The 18,386-nt window shown below is 64.0% G+C and overlaps 2 protein-coding genes across 7 annotated transcripts; one reads left to right on the top strand and one right to left on the bottom strand.

The window, feature by feature from the left end:
* Positions 1 to 1,385: 1,385 nt before the first annotated feature.
* SHROOM4 (shroom family member 4) lies at positions 1,386 to 13,355 on the bottom strand. 6 transcript variants are annotated; one of them, XM_071569766.1, is made up of 11 exons: positions 13,142 to 13,355; positions 9,808 to 9,959; positions 8,571 to 8,702; positions 6,091 to 8,395; positions 5,826 to 5,887; positions 4,884 to 5,480; positions 4,510 to 4,625; positions 4,218 to 4,434; positions 3,950 to 4,136; positions 3,121 to 3,393; positions 1,386 to 3,042 (listed from the first exon to the last, which is right to left on the bottom strand). In XM_071569766.1, the coding sequence occupies exons 1-11, from the start codon at positions 13,265 to 13,267 to the stop codon at positions 2,773 to 2,775; spliced, it is 4,437 nt and encodes a 1,478-aa protein (XP_071425867.1). In that variant the 5' UTR covers positions 13,268 to 13,355; the 3' UTR covers positions 1,386 to 2,772. The 6 variants fall into 6 exon arrangements, with proteins under 6 accessions (XP_071425867.1, XP_071425866.1, XP_071425868.1 ...); XM_071569765.1 differs by having other exon boundaries at positions 4,218 to 4,625; XM_071569767.1 differs by having other exon boundaries at positions 4,218 to 4,625; positions 6,091 to 8,152.
* Positions 13,356 to 16,289: 2,934 nt separating this feature from the next.
* On the top strand, positions 16,290 to 17,870 carry BMP15 (bone morphogenetic protein 15). Its single transcript, XM_071569563.1, has 2 exons — positions 16,290 to 16,611; positions 17,095 to 17,870. Exons 1-2 carry the CDS (start codon positions 16,290 to 16,292, stop codon positions 17,868 to 17,870), a joined length of 1,098 nt encoding a protein of 365 aa, XP_071425664.1.
* Positions 17,871 to 18,386: the final 516 nt, after the last annotated feature.

Genomic DNA, 18,386 nt, shown 5'->3' with positions numbered 1-18,386 from the left:
GGGAGACAGACTCCAGGGCCAGGGGCTACCCCACCTTTGTGGGTTCTGTTTTCACCTCTGGGAGATTCAGGACCCTGCATACTATGACAGGCCTGCTGGCTCCCCTGGCATCCCACACAGGACTCCCCAGGGCTCCCCATGGAATGGCTGCATCCAGCACTGAGGAACCCAGTACCCAGCAGGCTGGCTGTGGCACCATGTCCGGGGCCCATGGTCCTGCCTGGCAGCAGCAGGACCTGCATGAAGGGGCAAGGGAGTCTCAAATGGGCCATGGGGCATAGCCTCGTGCCTACATGCACCCCACTCCCTGTACCTGCAGTTATTTGGATGCATGGGGTTGCACAAGTGGCCCTACCCACTCAGTTACACACATGTGCATGCATACACATATGCACAGCATATATATGGGGGCACGTTCCCGTGTGTGTGTGTGTGTGTGTGTGTGTGTGTGTGTTCATCTGCATCTGCAGCCATTCACCACTGGTGCTGGTGCTCCCCAGCCTGTGGCTGTGTCCCTCTCTGTGCCTTGCGCACATGCTCTCACACACGTGACACAGGCATGTGCATGTCTGCTCACATGAACGGGCGTGCATTCACCTGCGCGTGTGTGTGCGTGCTCAGCCGTGCGCGCTCACGTGCCCGCGTCCACCTGTGCGCGCTGGTGCGCGCGTGCCTGTATGCCGCGCGCAGCCGCGCGCTCGCGCTCCGCGGGCTTCCAGCCGCGCGCCGGCGCGCACCCGTGCGCGAGCACACGCGCCCCCCGCGTTGCGCGCTCGGGCTCCCGCCGGAGCATCCCCGGTGTCCCGCGCCAGCACCTGTGCGCGCGCCCGCGCACACCTGCGCGCCCGCGAACTGGCGCCGCCCAGCGGCCACCTCCGCCTCTGCACCCCCGGCCGCCGGGAGCGCGGGCACGGGACGACCGGACCTCTCCGTGCGACGCTGGGCGAGGCACTGGGCATCACCGCCCAGCCCAGTGAGCCAGGGCACCCCGAAGCCCGCGCAGCAGCATTAGCAGGACCAGCACTGCGACATCCCCTAGTGGACACGGCCATCCCTTCCCTGGGACCACTCCAAAAGCTCCAGCAGTGATGCCGTGGATGAGTGCCAGGCACAACACTACGTGTCACACAAGTGTGATGCCCCCTTCATGTGCCCCTGGGGAGTGGTCCAGGCACTGACCCCTGCTCTGGCCCAGCCTGGGAGCAATGGGTGCAGAGGGTCCCCTGCCCACAGCTGCACTCCAGGTGCCCCCTGTGCCATAGGGGCATCAGAGTCCCAAGAGCTTGCCAAGGCTTAGCTCACCCCAGCTGGAGTAATTGCCCCCTCTGCCCTCCAGTGGCACTTCCGGGGCACAGGGACAAAACACGCAAGACACAGCTGGGACAGATGTGCAGCTTCTGCTGCTGCTTTAGTGTGAAGGCACAATGGCACACAGCAATACATGGGCACCGGCAACTCCCCCAGGACACCACCCTGAAGAGGGCTGCTGATTCTCCCCCCAAAGCAGTGTGGCCCCCAGTGGGTGCAGTCTTTGGTCCTAGCAATGATTCTGGGGCCTGCTGAGATGTAGAGGATGTTGGGGATCCCACTCCTGCCAGGCACCCATCCCTGGGTACAGCCTGGCAGGTGTGGGGTGTAGTGTTCAACATGCTGAGGGGGGCCCACAGTGGGGTGCAGCCACACTGGGAGGCTGCTGCGGAGGCAGGAGGGCAGGTGTGAGGGCTGCTTGCACCCTGAGTCTGGGCTCTACAGCAATGGGGACATCAGAGGAGCTGGAGCCCACCCTGCCCTCTCAAAACACTTCCCCCCCTGCCTCAACTGCCACTGTTTGCATGAAACCCCTGTGCAAAATCAGTATCAAGGCACCTGCCCAGCCCATGGGGACAAGATGGACAGTGGAGAGGGTGACATCTAACTGATATTTGGGGCTGTTGTAGCAGAGAGGAGGGGACAGTTACACCGTTTTGTCCTTAACATGTTTTTTCCTCTATTAATCACTCCTGGTGTTGGGCCAGAAGCTGCAGGTGAGGGCTAAATGAGACCTGCTGATCCCCATGTCCATAGCATGGGTGACAAGGGGTAGGCACAGACCACAGTCTACTGGTCCCAGAATCCCATGTCCTGGCAGAGCACCATCCCAGGGGCACCCACGGCAGTGTTCACCTTGAGAGGGGTACACAGCACCCACTAGCACCCACTGTGGCCCTCCTACAGTGCCTCAGCCAGTGGGGAGTGGGTTAAGAACCCGCTGGCCAGGGCCATTGTTTTAGATACAATGGAGAGGAAGAGGATGCCGGGGCTGAAATTCCTTCAGCTCCCACAGGAGAGATGGACAGAGCTGGACAAATAGATATGACAGAGGGCAAGCACGGTTTAACCCTTTCAGGCACCTCATGGATATGCCCCAGAGCAGCTGGGGGGTGTTTAAGGCATGTGGCGCAGCACTGAATGCAGGAAAGGCACTGGTATCCAGGACAAGGTGGAAGGACCCCCTGTTGGCACAGAAAGACCTATGGTCGCATCCATCCATTTGGTCCTGCTGGGCCACAGGGTGCTGGGTGGTCACAAAGCTCATGACAGCTCTATGGCACAATACCCCCTTGTCAGCATCTGGATGGGTAACCCCTCCCCTGCTAGGTAAACCAGAGAAATAAATAAAAGGAGGGGGCTGGACATATGGACAGATACAGGGAGAGCTCATGAAGGGCTCTATCTGCTTTGGCAGCAAGCTGGGGCTGCAGCCAGGGTCCCAGAGGGAGACTGGGTAGGGGGTTAGCAGCACTTGGAGGCCTGGCCAAGGCTCTCACGCAGGCACCGCAGCTGCTCCTGGCCCAGCTTGATCTTCTCCTCCAGCTCCCGCTGCTCGGCAATGAGGGCTGACTTCATCTTGACAAAGTGCTGGTAGTCCTGGAGGTGCTCAGCGGGCAGATACCGTGCCACCATGGCGCCTACCACCTCCTCCCGCCGCCCCACGTGCTCCTTCAGCTCCTTGGCATCCTCCAGCTGTGCCACCAGCAGCCGCCGCTTCTCCCGCAGGGCCAGCTGTGGGTTAGACAGACGGTGTTGGCAGAGGGTCTCACACCTCAAGGCTTTGCAGGCGCCTCCCTGCCCCATGCCCACCTTGTCCTCAGCAGGGGCATGTGGTCCCAGGCTGCCCAGGGCAGTCTCCACCCGAGCCAGGCGCCCCGAGAGGGAGAGCAGGAGGTTGACCACCTTGTCCAGGTCACCCACGAAGAGGCGGTACTTGTCGAACTCCCCTGGGGTGCAGAGGGCTTGCAGTCGGGCAGACACATCCTCACCCAGTGCCCCATTGGCACTGATGTCCTCCTGCAGACCCCGTTGTGCCTCTTGCAGCACCGCCAGCTTGCGGCTCAGGCTCTCGATCAGCTGCATCTGCCAGAGCAAAAAGATCAGGGGCAACTGGGACCAGCCCCCATGGCACCAGGAGACTGGCACAGAGAGTAGGGGTGCTGTGCTGGGCCCCTCAGGACAGAAGAACCTGGTTCTCATGAGCTACTGGCAATGTCCCCAGCCCCACAAACATCTGACAATGTCTCAGAACCCACAAGCAGCCAAAGGATGCCCCTCATCCCTATGGGCATTTGAGAATATCCCAGTCCCTGCTAGAACTGAGCATCTGAAGATGTCCCTGGTCTCTATGAGCATCTGGTGACACTTCCAGGTACCGCAAGCACCTGACAATCCCCCTGGTCCTTGAATACATCTGACAATGTCCCAGCCCCCATGAGCATAAACCAATTTTCCTGATCTCTGCAAGCACCCAGTGATGTCCCTGGTCTCCATGAGCACCTGGTGACGGCCCCAGTTCCCACGAGCAACCAATGATGCCCCAGTCCCTGTGAAAATACAGCAATACCCCTAGTCCCCATGAGCACCTGGTGAGAGCAGTGGGAAACCCCAAAGGCATTGTCCCCAGCAGTCCCCATACCTTCTTTTCTACCAGCTCGTGGTCCACCTCCTCCTCCTCATCCTCTGAGCTCCCCTCCACTACCTCTGGCAGCGCCGTCACCTTGCTGAGTGGCTCGGCTTTGCTTGCTGCTGCACTGTAGTGCACCGGGAAGGAGCTGGAGTTGGCAACACTCCCAGGGGGTGGCGAGATGGGCTCGAAGCCTTGCCTGGGGGGGCAGGGGTCAGCATTGGGGGTGGCAGGGTGCAGCCTGCCCTTGGCATGGGGCCCAGTGTCACACCCTCCGTACCTGTCCTGTGCCAGGGCCTCCAGGCGCCAGTCCTGCTGGAGACGCTCCCGCCAGGCCTGTCGCTCCCCTGCCACCAGCAGCTCACCCCTCACTTCAGTGGCAGTGCCGAGTGGGGCCAAAGGGGCCAGGATGTTGGCCAGGGAGTGGTCCCACAGCAGTTCCTCAGAGTCCACTCGGCGGGGCTGGGGCCAGCTGCCCTGGCAGCTCACCCTCTCCACTGACCCAGGACTAGGCTTGAGTGTTTCTGGCATCGCTGGGCCAGGGCCATCATGCAGAAGTGGGGAGCACTCACCCACTCCATGGGGACCAGCACAGCCCTGCTCCTGGTTCCGGACAAGCCTTTGGGGTTGCTCCTCCATCTCCCAGGGCTGCTTCGCCTTTGGCCGCTTTTCCCCAGCCCCTGTCACCCTGCCAACAGCCACCCAGAGGCAAATCAGCCCCCTTGCCCTTCCCTGTCCTGGAGACAGGGAGATGCAGGGCTGTGGCCACCCCAGGGAATGAGATCAAGGACAACCCCCACCCCAGAAAAACCCCACAGTGTTCCCCAAAGGGTGGATTAGGATGCTCTGATGCAGGGTACAAGGGGCCATGTGACTGCAAAAGACCATCCGTGTTAAAGCTGTGCCTGCAGCCCCACTCCCACCCCCATGCCAGGGCGGCACTTGCCTGCAAATCTCGGTGTTGCCAACATCAGGCCCAGGAGTCCTGTGAAGCAATCCAGGGGGCTCAGGACGGGGCCAGGCACCTGGTGGAGCAGAGGGGCGAGCAGTATGGCCCCAGGACCGGCCCCCCTGCTCCCCAGTGAGGCTCTGTGACCGCTCACGCACCACATCAGCAATGCTGCGGGGTGGCACCGGGGCAGCAAAGGCAGAGCTGTGCCCAGCACCATCCGGCGGGTGCTGAGATGCCCGGCGCTGCCTGTACTTCTCCCAGTTTGGGGGAGGTGGGCGTGGAGGTGGGGGGCCCTTCTTTTTGAGGTTGTGGGGCGGGTCCAGCTTGGCATGGAAAAGGTCCTTCCGGTCACGGCCCCGGGGACTGGCAGGTTCCAGGTTGAGGTGGCTCTCGGAGAAGGCTCTGCCCCGCAGTGGGCGGTGCAGTGGGCCTGGTGGGCTCTCAGGTGTGTGGGCCAGGCAGTTACTATCCCACGAGAGGTCATGTGTGGACGTGGCCCGGTAGCAGGGTGGCCACTCTGGCTCAGCACTCTCAAAGCAGGTGTGGAAGGGGCCAAGCCTTGGGAAGCCCGGCTGGTACTGGGAGAGCTCACTGAGGAGAGAAGGAGACACCCGTCCCACCCGACACAGTCAGTCCCCCTGGCAGCTCATATCTATCCCTGCCTCGTTTTCCCCAGCTGGAGTCACCCAGTTCCACTGAAGATGCTCCTAGACCTCTGGGGATGGGTAAGGAGGGACCTTCCTTGCTGTGGACACCTCCACACACCCCCTGACCCTGTGTGCCCAAGGTGGCACATGCCCCTAGAGCACCACACTGAGATGGACAATGTACTTTGTACATCCCCAACCAAAATCACAGCAGTCCCCACATCTCCCTGGTAAAGGTCCCCACCGAGTGGCACACACATCTCAGCACTGGTACCAGGCATGGGCTCACCTGACAGACTGGCTGACTTTCCTGGTTATTGCAGGTGGCTCCCACTCATCCTGAGGAAATTCCTGTGTGGGGGAAGGAGAAGGAGTGTGAGAGGGGTCAGCATCCCACTCTTCAGCAATCCCATCCCGTCTCATCCCTATTCAGGCGCATAAAGCATGCAGTGGGTCTGCAGGGCACTCCCCACCCCAACCCAAGGTCACGTTCCAGGGGTGCACAGGGTTTGCCAGTGCTCCTCCTCAGCACAGTCCTGGGTGGAGTTACTCACCGGGGCGAAAGCTCTCCGGGGGGGCCAGGCGTCACTCTCCTCTCGCCCGGGACGTGGTGCTGGGCAGCAGCAGTCAGGGCAGCGCACCCAGGGCTGGGGGTGGCAGCGGCAGGTACGGCCGCGGGGCAGCGGCGGCGGGCACGGGTCCCCTCCGCAGTAGCGGCAGGACTCAGGGCGCAGGGGAACCCCATAGGGGTAGGAGTAGCCCCGCATGTAACCCAGTTCTCCTGGCCTTCCCAGTGGCTTGTAGCAGGGGGGCTGCTCCCGGCAGCACTCAGCGTAGGGGCCGGCAGAGCCGGGGCGGGTCGGGGACGGGGAGCTGTAAGTCTGGTCCACGGAGAGGCGGCGGACATCCCGGTGCTCAGGGCCATGGGGCTGGAAGGCACCGGGATCGCCCACTGAGGGCTTGCTGTGGTGGGGCGGTGCCGGCCGGCTGCTCTCCTCAAAGAACCGGCGGCGATCAGCAAAGGGCAGGAGGACGGGCTCGTCGCTGCCCCGTGGTGGGGAGCTGCGGGCCGCCGGGGCGTAGCCCTCCAGCTCACTGGGGCTGGGCGAGCGCTGTGGCTGCAACTTGCGCTCCGGGGACCAGCGCCAGCGGCCCCTGGCTGTTGGCACCGCCCGCTCGGGGGACGGGGGCGCTTTGGGGGCTGGCAGTGGGTCAGGAGTGGGGATACCCCGGTCCCCCAAGCGGCCGGCGCTCCTGCCATCCTCGCTCGGCGCAGGGCTGAGGCGCTCAGCCAGAGCGGGGGGTCCCTCTGCCGGTACGTTGCTCTCAGGAGGCTCCTCCGTCTCTTCCACCGGCTCCTCGCCGGGTGGGGGCCCACCGGGACCGCGGCTCTTCTGCAGCTGTGCCTTGCGGCGCTGGATCTCGTTGCGCAGGCTGGTGGCGAAGCGGTCGCTGCGGCGGCGCATCTGAGCAGAGCGGTGGGGAGGACCCCCAGCCCGCCGGGCCCCTGCCCGACTCTCCTCCTCCGCCGGCCCCTCGGTGCTGAGCGCCGGGCTGGCGCCCCGGCCGTCCTGACCGAAGGCTCGCTGCAGCTCGGGGCAGCAGTGGCAGGGCGCTGGGCGGCAGCAAGGCTCTGGGCACAACGGGGGGTCCTGGGCAGTCCCTGCCGTTCCCCCCCGGCTGTCCTCAGGGTGCAGCGGGGACAAGGTCCAGCGGTGCCCATCGGGGGCTGGTGAGGCTCGCCCACTGCTGGTGCCCACCTGGAGGGAGCGGAGCTGGGAGGCCAGCAGCTGCTCGGGAGCACTGTGCCGGTGTGGCACGTGGCCCTTGAGAGGGGACAGCAACGGGTTGTCACCTGCTGTGGCATCTGGCACTCGGTGTGTGCTCCCATCCAGGTACAGCCGGTTGTCAGACTCCATGCTCTCCCCCAGCAGCGGTTCAGCCGGGCACCGGTCCGGGTGGGAGCTCAGCATGTAATACTGGTCAGCAGAGAGACGGTCCTTTGTGGGGTACGGCACGAGCGTCCTTCCGCCCACCGCCTCTGCCTCCCCATCCCGCTGGCAGAGGAAGGTGTCGGAGATCCACCGGCCCTTGGCATGAAGCATGTCCGCTGACACCGACACCCGGTGCCTGTCCCCTCTGCTGGCCGGGGCTGCCCGCAGGCTGTCCCTCCTGACAGGGGGCTGGGGGGGCACAGGCGCCCGCCAGGCCTCAGGGTGCCGGCTGGCAGATGGCTCAGCCCCTGTAGTCAGGTAGTGCCCATCAGGGGCCTTGCAGGGGCCTTGAAAGCTGGAGTCAGTGGACACGGCCTCTTCAGGGCGGAGGGAGAGGGCACAGTCGGAGGCGACGGAGCTGGCAGAGAAGGAGCTATAGGCTGAGTCCCGCTTGCTGTGGTACATGCCCTGGTCAACGGGTGAGGGGTCTCCTTCATAGTAGGCCTGGCCGGGGTGGTCCAGGCTCTCCATGCTCCCGATGGAGCTGCTCCGGTCGGTGCTGCAGTGCCGGGACAGCGGGTTCCACTGCAGGGACAGCTCACTGCTGCCCGGCCCCACGCCAGCATTAGGGGTGTCTGCCACTCTCTGCCCAGCTCTGCGGAGATCCCAGGAGTCCACCCCCCTATACATACATCCTCCCCATGACAAAGGGGCACAGAGCAGCACAGCCCCAACCTGCCCTTCACTCCTGGGTTTGGGGGCAGCACCAAGGTTGCCCTGGCACTGGCAGGGGGAGTGGGCACAGAGAACACAGGGTGTGCGTGACTCCAGCCACTTGGGACCTCCCAGCTCTGGCAGCAGCGGCAGTGGGACTAAGCAGCTCCTGGCCGGCTCCGGCAGAGCCACCGCCCCTTCCTGCCGGGAGCTGGGAGTAAACAGGGAGGGGAAAGGGCAGTGCAGTGGCAGGACGAAGGGGGATGCCCAACAGTCGTGTGGGGTAGGCATATGAGCATCTACAACAGACCACCCTGCCCTGACCCAAGCAGATGCCCCATCTGCCCCCTCCCTATGCAGTCTCATGAATGCCCCCAGAGTCTCACCTGACATCACACCCCGATGGCCATGAGAGGCTGAAGGCATCAGCGGGGCAGTGCATGGTTGGGGCGTCGGGGCGGCTTTCGGCGAGTTTGGCCACGTGCCAGGAATGGGGCCGGAGGACGGGCACACTCCTCCTGCCAAAAGCAACAGCGGGAAAGGACAAGAATGGGGAGGAAGCCGGGCCGAGGAACCGGGGCTGAAGTCACTTCCTACGGGGCTTCCTGTCCCCCCAGGCCAGCGCCTGCCCAAGGGGGATGGCAACAAGGAGGGTCCAGCCCTGCCAGCCCCCAGCACTGGTGGATCCCACAGTTTACCCCACTGGCCAAGGTCCCCTGCCAGCAGCATCCCCACTGCCAGCATCAACAGGGGACCGAGGACATGGCCCCAGTACAACCCACAGGCAATGCCTTGGCCAAGGCAAATGTCCCTGCTGGGATTGGACTGCAATTGGATTAGCTCTGCCAAGGGACCCTGAGTCCACATCTGTGTTTCCACCACAGGCCTGACCTTCTCCCCATGTTCCTTGGTCCCTTAGCATCTTCAGCAAGCACCAGCCACATCGTGTCTGCAGGAGGGCTCCTGTGTTAGGCCCCATCCCATCCGCTGGCAGCCATGGGGGTCTCCAGTCCCCACAGTGCATGCAAGCAGAGATATCCAATGCCACTGCATAGGCATGTGGTCAAAAGCCACCTCCTGTACCCCTTTAGTTGCCCACTGCTGCCCCAGCATCCACTGACTGGGCGAGGAGGTGCCAAGGACAAGCTGCAGACTCAGCACAGGGATTTCCCTTCCCAGAGCCCCCAAACTCACCATGGACGATGCCGAGCCCCAGCACAGCCCTGTAGGCAGTGCCCTGTGCTGCTCCTGCCCCTGGGTGCCGCTGGAGCTGGACTCAGTCGGGTTGCAACCAGGGAATGGATGCAGGTTGGGGGTGGGGGGGGACTGCAACGCCCAGCCCTGACTCTCCTTCCTTTCCCAGGCAGGGAGGCAGGAGGCAGGCAGGAAGGGAGAGGAGCGGCCACGCTTGAGGATACCGCCCAGCAAGGGGGTGGCGAGCCCGCCGCACTTCCCTGGCTCCTCTGGCTGGGAAACCCCCGCCTACCCAGATTTCTGGCAGCCACAGAGGGGCTGATCCCCAACCCATTCCAGCAAGGGGCATCTCCAGGCTCCTGCCAGTCCTCAGGGCAGGAAAAGCCCCACTGGCCCTCCCTGCATCCCCCACCCCGTAGTGCTGCCAACCTGCGAACGATCATCTTCAGGGTGCGGTAGGAGCCCTTGATGAGGATCAGGGCCTCCTGGCGGGAGCCGTACAGCGGCGTCCCGCTGATGTTCACCAGCTCGTCACCCGGCTGCAGCCGACGGGACAGCGCAGCCTTGCCCCCATCCTCCACCTGAGCAACAGAGACGGGCGTCAGGGGGGGCACAGCCCTCAGACCATCCCAGGGGATGTGCCACTGCCACCAGATGCCAGGGGAGAATTAGGCTTTGGGAAAGGGGTGCCTGAGCCCCAGGCACCACAGAGGGATCTGCGCACACCAGGCTCCCCGCCTTCTCTGGTCACATGAATTTCTGAGCAAGGAAAGGACATCAGGGAGGGGGGAGAAAGAAAAATGTCCCATCCCAGCAGATTCCCCTGCGGGTGCAGGCAGCACAAGGGCCCTTTGTCCAGGGTGGATGCCAGCCCCCTGCCACTGCTTTCAGCCCCATGTCTGGCCTGCCTGGGCACCCGTGGTGATTTCAATGCCCAAAGGATGCCATCACGCCCTATGTGCCCATGGGAGACAACAGCAGGGGAAGCGCTGAGCCCTGGCACATGCATACCCTTCCCTGACACCCATGGCCAAAATGAACCCTGTACTGCTGCAGCTTGAAGGACACAAGACCACAGTGCTGTCAGCACATGGGACCCCAGCCCAACCCCTCTGCCCCAGTAGGGATGTGCAGCGCGGGCAGCCTTGGGATGAGCAGTGCCCAGATCTCTGCCCATCCTGCCACTGCAAGAGACACGGATCTCCAGGTAGGACCTGGGGTGCCCCATAATCCCATGCCCAGTGTGAATGTGGCTGGACACTACAGCCGCCCACAGGGCAGAACAAACCCGGCCCCATGCTGGGGTTCCTGCACCCACCCTGCCCATGGGCTCCTCACCCTGCCCAGCTGCTCCCAGGCTCAGCCAAGGAACGAGCTCTGCTCACAGTGCCTGCAGTGCCAGCCTGGGCAGCAGCCAGGCCCCAGTGAAGGGGAGCACCCATGACTTCCTAGCAGGCCAGTCACCGTGCATATACCTTTGGGCACCCCTTCCTAGCCCTGGTGCCAGTTTTCAGAGGCCATCCTGCTGGTGCTGGACAAGACAGCACCTTGGGAAGCAGGCAGCGGCAGCCAGGCCTCCTGCTCATTCCAGCACTGCCCCATAGCCCTGCCTGGCACAGCTGTGCCCAGCACCCCACAGGTCTGCCTTTTTTTCAGGGACCTGGGCACTGCAATGCCATGCCCAAGCTAGGCACAGCCCAATGCTCTGCCTGTGCAGATGTCAGCCATGGAGCTGCCTTCCTGGCAGGGGACACTGGCTGCCTGTGAGGGCTCTCAGTCTCACCATGCAGTCAGTGGAGCACCTGAGTTTACCCCCTGCCACACTGCTGCCCGCCACTGGGCACTGGGAGAGCAGGCAGGACAGGCAGACTGCACCTTGACCCCAGCCCTCTGCCCAGCCATGTGCCCACCCAGTCCTGTCTGCCACAGCCACAGGGCTGAGTCAGAAGTTAAGGGTGTCCCCCATTGCTGCAGGGCACCACCAGGGCTGCATCCATGTCTGGGCCATCAAATGCGCCAGGACGGACATGGCTCAGCCCTGGCATTGCTCACCAGGAGCTAAATTTGGCACAAACAGCCCCTTGTTCTGCCTTCGTCACCAGCGAACTCAGCACTGGCAGCCAAACTTGGACTGGGCCAGCCCTGGACACTTCCTGAACACCACCTCTGGTGTTCACTCTGGTCCCTAATGGTGGGCACCAGATGGCTCACAGGAATATTTGCCTTCCCCAGGAGAAACCTGTCTCAGGAGTCACAGGCAGAGCAGTGCCAGAGCTGTGCCCACCCTGCTCCACACCAACCCCCCTCCTTAAGGGAAACCTGTGTCGGAGAGCACTCACAGCCCCAGCGAGGGTCTGGAGCCCATGTAAGCCTCGCCGTGGGACTCCACCACAGGAAAGGATCCCGTCCGGAGTGAGAGTCTGGCATCGCTAAACTGTGTCACGGAGTGCGGGACGCCCTTCCCCTTTCCGGCGCGGGGCCCGGGCCCCCCGCGCAGCAGGCGGGGGCCGCCCCTTCCCCGCACACACCTCGGCCGGCCGCGGCGGCGGAGCAGCGGCCCCGGGGGACCCTCCCCTGAATGCACAGAGCGTTGGAACAAGCCCCCTTTGTCTGCCGAGCACACGCGGCGGCGGCGCGGCCGGGGCAGCGCGGGGGCCGGCACCCCGCGGCCCGCCAGGACCACCCCCCCGCTTCGCCCCAGCGGTGGGGAACATCCTCCCGGCCCTCCCATCCCATCCCCTCCCCCGGCAGCCGGCGACCCCCGCCCCGCCAGCCCGTCGGGGCGCGGAGCTGCCCCTCGGCCCCCGCCCGCCAGCGGTGCCACCCCGGGGCGCAGGGCTGGGACCGGAGCCACTTTTCCAGCTCCCCCAGCCAGACCGCGCTGCCCGCGTCCCGCCGAGGGCGTGGGGCGGCCCGCGGGCGCAGCCAGCCCGGCTCGAGGCAGGGAACAGCCCCGGGGCCGCCAGCCCGGCCCGCCGCACCCCGGCCTGGCGGGATGGTGGCACCGGGCGGGCAGGCGTTCAGATCGCCCGGCGACAGCGGCCTGTCCGGGCTGCGCGGAGGGGCGGGCGCCGGGGCTTCCCCGGCCGCTGCCCGGCTCTCTGAGGGTCTCACCGCCCGGCGATGCGCCGGCGGGGAACGGGAATCGGTGAACCCCTGTGTGGTGGCGACACGTCGCGGCCGTGGGGACACCCTCGCTCGGCACCGCACCCCGGCACCAGCCCCGTCCCGGGCACGGTCCTGCCCCTGCGTTCCAGGGGTGCCAGGGCGCGACGGGACGTCCTTTGGTCCCCCGCACCGTGGCCCTCAATGTCCCCGCACAGCCCGGTCCCGGGAGCGCCCGCGGGCGCGGCACCGACGGGTGGGCACACGGAGTGTGGGCTGAGTGACCTCCTGCGGCTACGCCCCGCGGGACGGGACCGGGCAGGACGCGGCGGAGGGGGACGCGGGGGCCGCCCCCGACGCCAGCCCAACGGATGTGCCAAAGGAATTTCTTCCTGCCGCCGGGCCCGGGCTGTCCCTCCGCCCCCTCGCTCCCGCTCTGCCCCGGGGCTCTGAGCGGCCGGTCGCGGGGGTCGTGGGTGCGGTGGCCGCCCCCGCCCCGCCGCGCCGGGACACGCGACCCCGCGGCCGGGGCTCCCGCACCGCCGGCACCGCCGCGCCCCGGGGTGTCCTCCCGCCTCCCGTGCCCCAGCCACGGGCGGGAGGCCCCTCGCGGGGGGATGCGGCGGAGCCCACGCGGGACCGCGCCGGCGATGCCTACCTTGGAGACGATGAGGGGCTCGCCGTGCTCCAGCCCGCCGCGCAGCGTGAAGCCCCAGGGCGCGCCCCCCTGCAGCTGCACATGCACGTACTGGGGGGCGCCGGGCCGGCCCTCGGCCCGCTCCATGGCGGCTACAAACTACAGCCCCATCCCATCCCGGCCTGGCTCGGCTCGGCTCGGCCCCGTGGAGGAAATGACACCCCCGCCCGCCGCAGCTGAGCGGCGCGGGGCGAGTGCGGGGCGGGGCCGGCCCGCACCGGGGCTGCTCCGCCGCCGCCAATAAGGCGCGGAGGGCCGGCGGCGGCCGGCCCTGCTCGGCACGGCTCAGCTTGGCATGGCATGGCTTGGCGTTGCCATGGGACGGCTCATCATGGCATGGTGTGGCATGGCACAGCTCGGCATGGCACGGCTTGGTGCAGCACAGCTGATGGCACGTCTCAGCACACAATGGCACAGCACAGCACCTTGATGCTCTGCTCAGCTTGGCTTGGCACACCACCCCTTAGCCCAGGGACCTGCCGTGAGCAACTTAGCTCAGCTTGGTACAGCCCAGCCAGGGTAGTTCAACTCAGTCCAGCTCAACCCAGCATGGCATGACATGCAGGGCTGGCGCAGTTCAGTGCAGTAGGACACAGCTCAGTTCAGTGCAGGATGGCAGGGCCAGCATGGGTTAGCTGGCCCAGCATGGCTCAGCCCTGCATGGTTCGGTGCAGCTCAGCTGGGTTGGTATGTTCTGGCCTGGCTCGGCTCGGCTCAGCTCAGCATGGCACAACACAGGGATGGAACAGTTCAGTTTGGTACAGCACAGCATGACCAGGGGCCTCACCTGGTTTAGCTCCATTTGGCCTGACCCTGTTCTCAGTTCAGTTCAGCTTGGGCTGACGTGGACTAGCAGGGCTGGCACAGTTTGGGTTGGCACAGTATGGTTTAGCCTGGCTTAGCTTGGCCTGGCACAGTTCAGCTCAGAATGACCCAGTTTGGCCCAGCACAGTATGCTGCCTCCAGGGACCTGCAGCATTAGGGCCAGCTTGACACAGCTTAGCCTGGCACAGTGTGTCTGGCAGTTCGACAGCACTCCTGTGGGTGCCAGGGGATGGCAGGAGGGTGATGCAGCCTCCCCGCCCTGCGGTCATGCTGGCGCCCCAAGCTCCGCTGCCTGCGGGCCAGCACACGCTGCTGGCTCCTGTCTGACCTGCCCCTGCTGGACCCCGCCCTGTCCCCATCCTGCTGGGCACCTCAGGACATGTGCGGCAGTGCAGCCCTGCTTCCCTCGGGTCTTTTCCCTGCCAGGAGGGGCAGCTGTGTCACTGTGGGGAAACTGAGGCAGGGAAAGGAGGCGGCGGGTGGCAGCTGGGGGCTGTGGGAGTGGATCGGTACTGTTTCCCGGGGGAGCCTGAGAGTCCTGCTCCTCCCCTTCCCGCCCCGGGCCCGGCTCTTACTCATCTCCTTCCCAGACAGCACAGCTGGCTCGGAAAGCTCTTCCCTGCCAGCAACGCCTGCGGCCCCCGGTTGCCTGCTATGGCCCGGGAGGGTGGGCTTGCAGTGCCAGGCTGGCGAGCCACCACAGGCTTGCTCAGCCCTAGTGCAGGAAGGGTCCCTCAAGCTTTTCTTGGTACCCCTATCCACCAGTGCCTGCACTGAACTCTGCCTGCACTCTGCCCAGCCCGGCTGCAGGCAGCCCAGTACATGTGCCCTGTTCTTGTGCCAGGGTGTCTCAGGGCATGGGGGAGGGTTGTACCTGGGCTGTTTGTGGTGCTGGAGCCCACCCAGCAGTGATGCCTAGTCCCCCATACAGCCTTGATGTGTCCATCCCTGACCCAGCTCTTCTGCTTTGCGCCATGGCCTCGCCACCCCCCCCCCCTCTGCCACCTTTCCATGCCCCTTACTTATGGCTGGCTGATGCCATGCCTGGACTTTTCCCAGCCTCCTCTGGCTCGTCTGCCCCTTGTGCCCTTTCCCAAATGAGTAACCAGGGCTGCCTGGCCAGGTGGGAGGGCTCTGCACCCTGGCTCATCACGTGGCCCCACAGCCCATTAAGCACCACACACACCCCATCACACCCCTGCCACAGCCCTCTCAGCCCTTAGTGCTGTGCCCAGCTGGCACTGTGAAGGTTGGGCAGCACCTGGGGCAAGGCAGGCACCAGCACACACCCTCAGCTCCCCCTGTGTCCCTGTGCCTGCATCAGTGGTTCCCAAACAGTATGCCCATCCCCTGACCCCCTCCATCCCAGCAGGAGAGCAGCAGTGTCCTGTGGGGCTGGACGCAATGCCAGGTGCTCAGTGGGGCATGGCCTGCAGCTGCCCATATTGCTCTCTGCAGTGTACCCATGGGGTCTGTCCCAGGCAAGCACCATGTAACCACAGCCCCCAGTATGGACAGTGCCTCAAATAGCCTGTGACAGCGAGATGTTGGGCATCATGCTCACAACTCCTGAGCCTTGGGCAGGTACTGGCAGAAAGACCTCAAAGCTAGTTAAGGCAGGCAAAGCTGTGGGTGTTGGGATGGTGATGCCTGCAATGGGGCACCGATTGCTGATCTGGCTGTACTCAGAGCTGCTGCACTCAAGGTCACTCTGCCCACCCATATGCCTTAGTGTCCAGCTGTCAGCTGGGAAGAGTGAGGTGCTGGGCAGCCTTGCTGTGCCACAGGGCTGCTGGGGAACAGACCCATGGGCTCTGTGCCTGCTTGGGGCAGTGCAGACCAGCGTGCAGCAATGGGCAGAAAATGCCAAGCTCTGCTGGCAGAGAGTCAGTGCAGGGTGGGGTAGCCTAAGGGGCTCTCACCATAGCCAGACTCCAACTCCCTTCCCCTGGGACCTAGAGAGCTCCTGCCTCTTTAAACCTTGATTGGGGCCATGCCTTTAAAATGGGCCCTGGGTGGGGATCCTACTACCCCACAAGAGGAGGCTGGCCAGAAGCAGCTGGACTGAGTGAGCTGGTCCTCCCACCCACCCCACTTCACCCCCACTCCCCTACCCCAGCACTTTTACAGCCCCTGTAGCCAGGCTCTGTTCTGCTGGCTTTGCCCCTGGTCTGCGTTTTAGTCTGGAATTTGCGCCTTGCATGACTACAGGTTCTTCCTAGTTCTGCTGCTGGCCAGCCCCACCTTTCCTCATTCACCTCCCCCAAACACACACTCACCTGTCATGGCTTTGCTCTACCTATTCACCAGCCTCCTCCTCCTCTTCCTTGTTGTGCCCCTTTCCCAGGCTGCAAACAAGTCCCCGCTGCCTCCCAGCCCCCTGCCCACCACCCCCACCCTGCCCCTCCTGCAGGCCCTGCAAATGCGGGCACCAGGCAGCCCAGGCTGGCAAGAGGGGGCAGCCACTGGGCAGCCCCTGCGGTACATGCTGAACCTGTACCGGCGTGCCGCTGATCGTGAAGGCCGACCCCGCCACGGCCGCAGCCTGGGCACCAACACCATCCGCCTGGTCCAGGCCAGTTCCCATGGAGGTCAGCCCTGGGCAGGTAAGGAGCAGGTGGGCTCCAAGGGTGGCATGGGAGCTTAGCGAAGCAGTGTGGCTGAGCCATGAGTGGGGCTCTTGCTTGCTTCCTTCTCCCTCTCTATAGTGTCCTGGCTGGGGTTCCCCTTGGACAGGGGGTTGCCCTTGGTAGGTGTCCCAGGCTATCCCTGCCCCAGAGGTGAGATGAGTAAAAACATCATGGGTTCTGTGTGCCCCTCTCCCCTTCCTATCCTGTCTGATGCTGTACCAGGCCAGTGGTGTTGGTCCATAGAATGGGAAACATTCCAGACTCTCTTTGTCCTTCACCCTACCAGCAAGCCATGGCTCGTGGCTGCTGTTTGCTGTGGCTTCTGCCTTGTGCTGAGGCAGTTGGCTGTCATGGGCTCCACTGTGCCATGTGGGACTGGGGCAGGACCCTGGGAGAAAGGGGTGCTGCACAATGACAGCTGTGCTGTGCTAAGGGGGGACTGACCATGCTTTCCTGCAGGTCGCTGGTATGTGCAGCCCCTCACCTTCCGCCTGGAGGACCAACCTGAGGCCGAGCACCTCCTCAGAGCCACTGTGGTCTACCTGCCCAGTCTGTCACTGGCCCATGGCCGCCTTCTCTGTGCTCTGGAGCTGGTGGCAGCCAGCCAGGCACCTGGGGTGCTGCTCAGCCCTGCAACCCCCACCCACCATGGCTGGGCTGAAGTTGATGTCACCACTTACCTGGAGTTGGGGAATGGCAGTGTGGGGAGCCTGGCACTGCAGCACGTCTGTGTGCGTGCTGGCCGAGCAGGAGGTCACAATGCCTCACTGGCCCCTACTCACCCTTTCCTCCTACTCTACCTCAATGACACACAGGCAGGGTTGGCACCTCCAGCAACAGAGCCGCACCGGCACCGGCGCGAGACAGGGACTCTGGCTCATGACCTGCCCAACTACATGCAGAAGCAGGGAGGGGAGAAGAGTGACTGTTCTCTGCATCCTTTCCCTGTCAGTTTTGCACAGCTTGGCTGGGACCACTGGATCATTGCTCCTCACCGCTACAACCCGCGGTACTGCAAGGGCACCTGTCCCCACCTGCTTCGTTATGACTATCATGCACCCAACCATGCTGTGGTGCAGAGCTTCATTCATCAGCTGGTGGATGCCAGTGTGCCCCGGCCCTCCTGTGTGCCGTACAGATACAGCCCCATCAGCGTCCTCATGCTGGAGCGCAATGGAGGCATATTATACAAGGAGTATGAGAATATGATTGCTGAGTCCTGCACCTGCCGGTAATTCCTCCTGCCCTGGCACAGCACCCCTGGGCTCTGTCTGTTCCTGTGGATCTGGACTTTTAAGGTTTATCTTGCTCTGCCTGGGGCTCACTCTGCTTGTCTCCCCTCCCTGTGCAGTGCTGCTCAATGAGGAGGTTTTACAAAGACAGTTTTATGTATATCAGAGGTTTTTAAAGGCAGGAGCCTGTGCTGGGGTGGTTGTCCCATGGCATCTGTCCTTCCTGCAGCCCCCATGGCTGCTGCCTGGTTTTGGTGGGCAGGGGGGCTTGACCTGATATTCCCAGAGATGAGCTGTGTCCCTGAACTGGGGTACAAAGCTCATAGGAGGTGGCTGGGAGTCTCCTGGTGGAGCCAGGGTGGGGAGGGTGAGCAGTCCATGTGTCTCTGTGCTTGGCACCACACTGGAGCTGTCAGGATCTGATGTGATCCTCCCTATGGGATTCCTTCCCAGCTCACGTGCACCCCATCTTATCTAGTCTCAGCTGCAGTGACATCTCACTGGGCTGGGAATTTGGGC

This window comes from Pithys albifrons, chromosome 14 (genome assembly GCF_047495875.1).
Source record: "Pithys albifrons albifrons isolate INPA30051 chromosome 14, PitAlb_v1, whole genome shotgun sequence".
In the NCBI taxonomy this organism is placed as follows: Eukaryota; Metazoa; Chordata; class Aves; order Passeriformes; family Thamnophilidae; genus Pithys; species Pithys albifrons.
The sequence above is the reverse complement of the archived record's forward strand: the minus strand, read 5'-3'. Positions and strand labels throughout refer to the sequence as shown.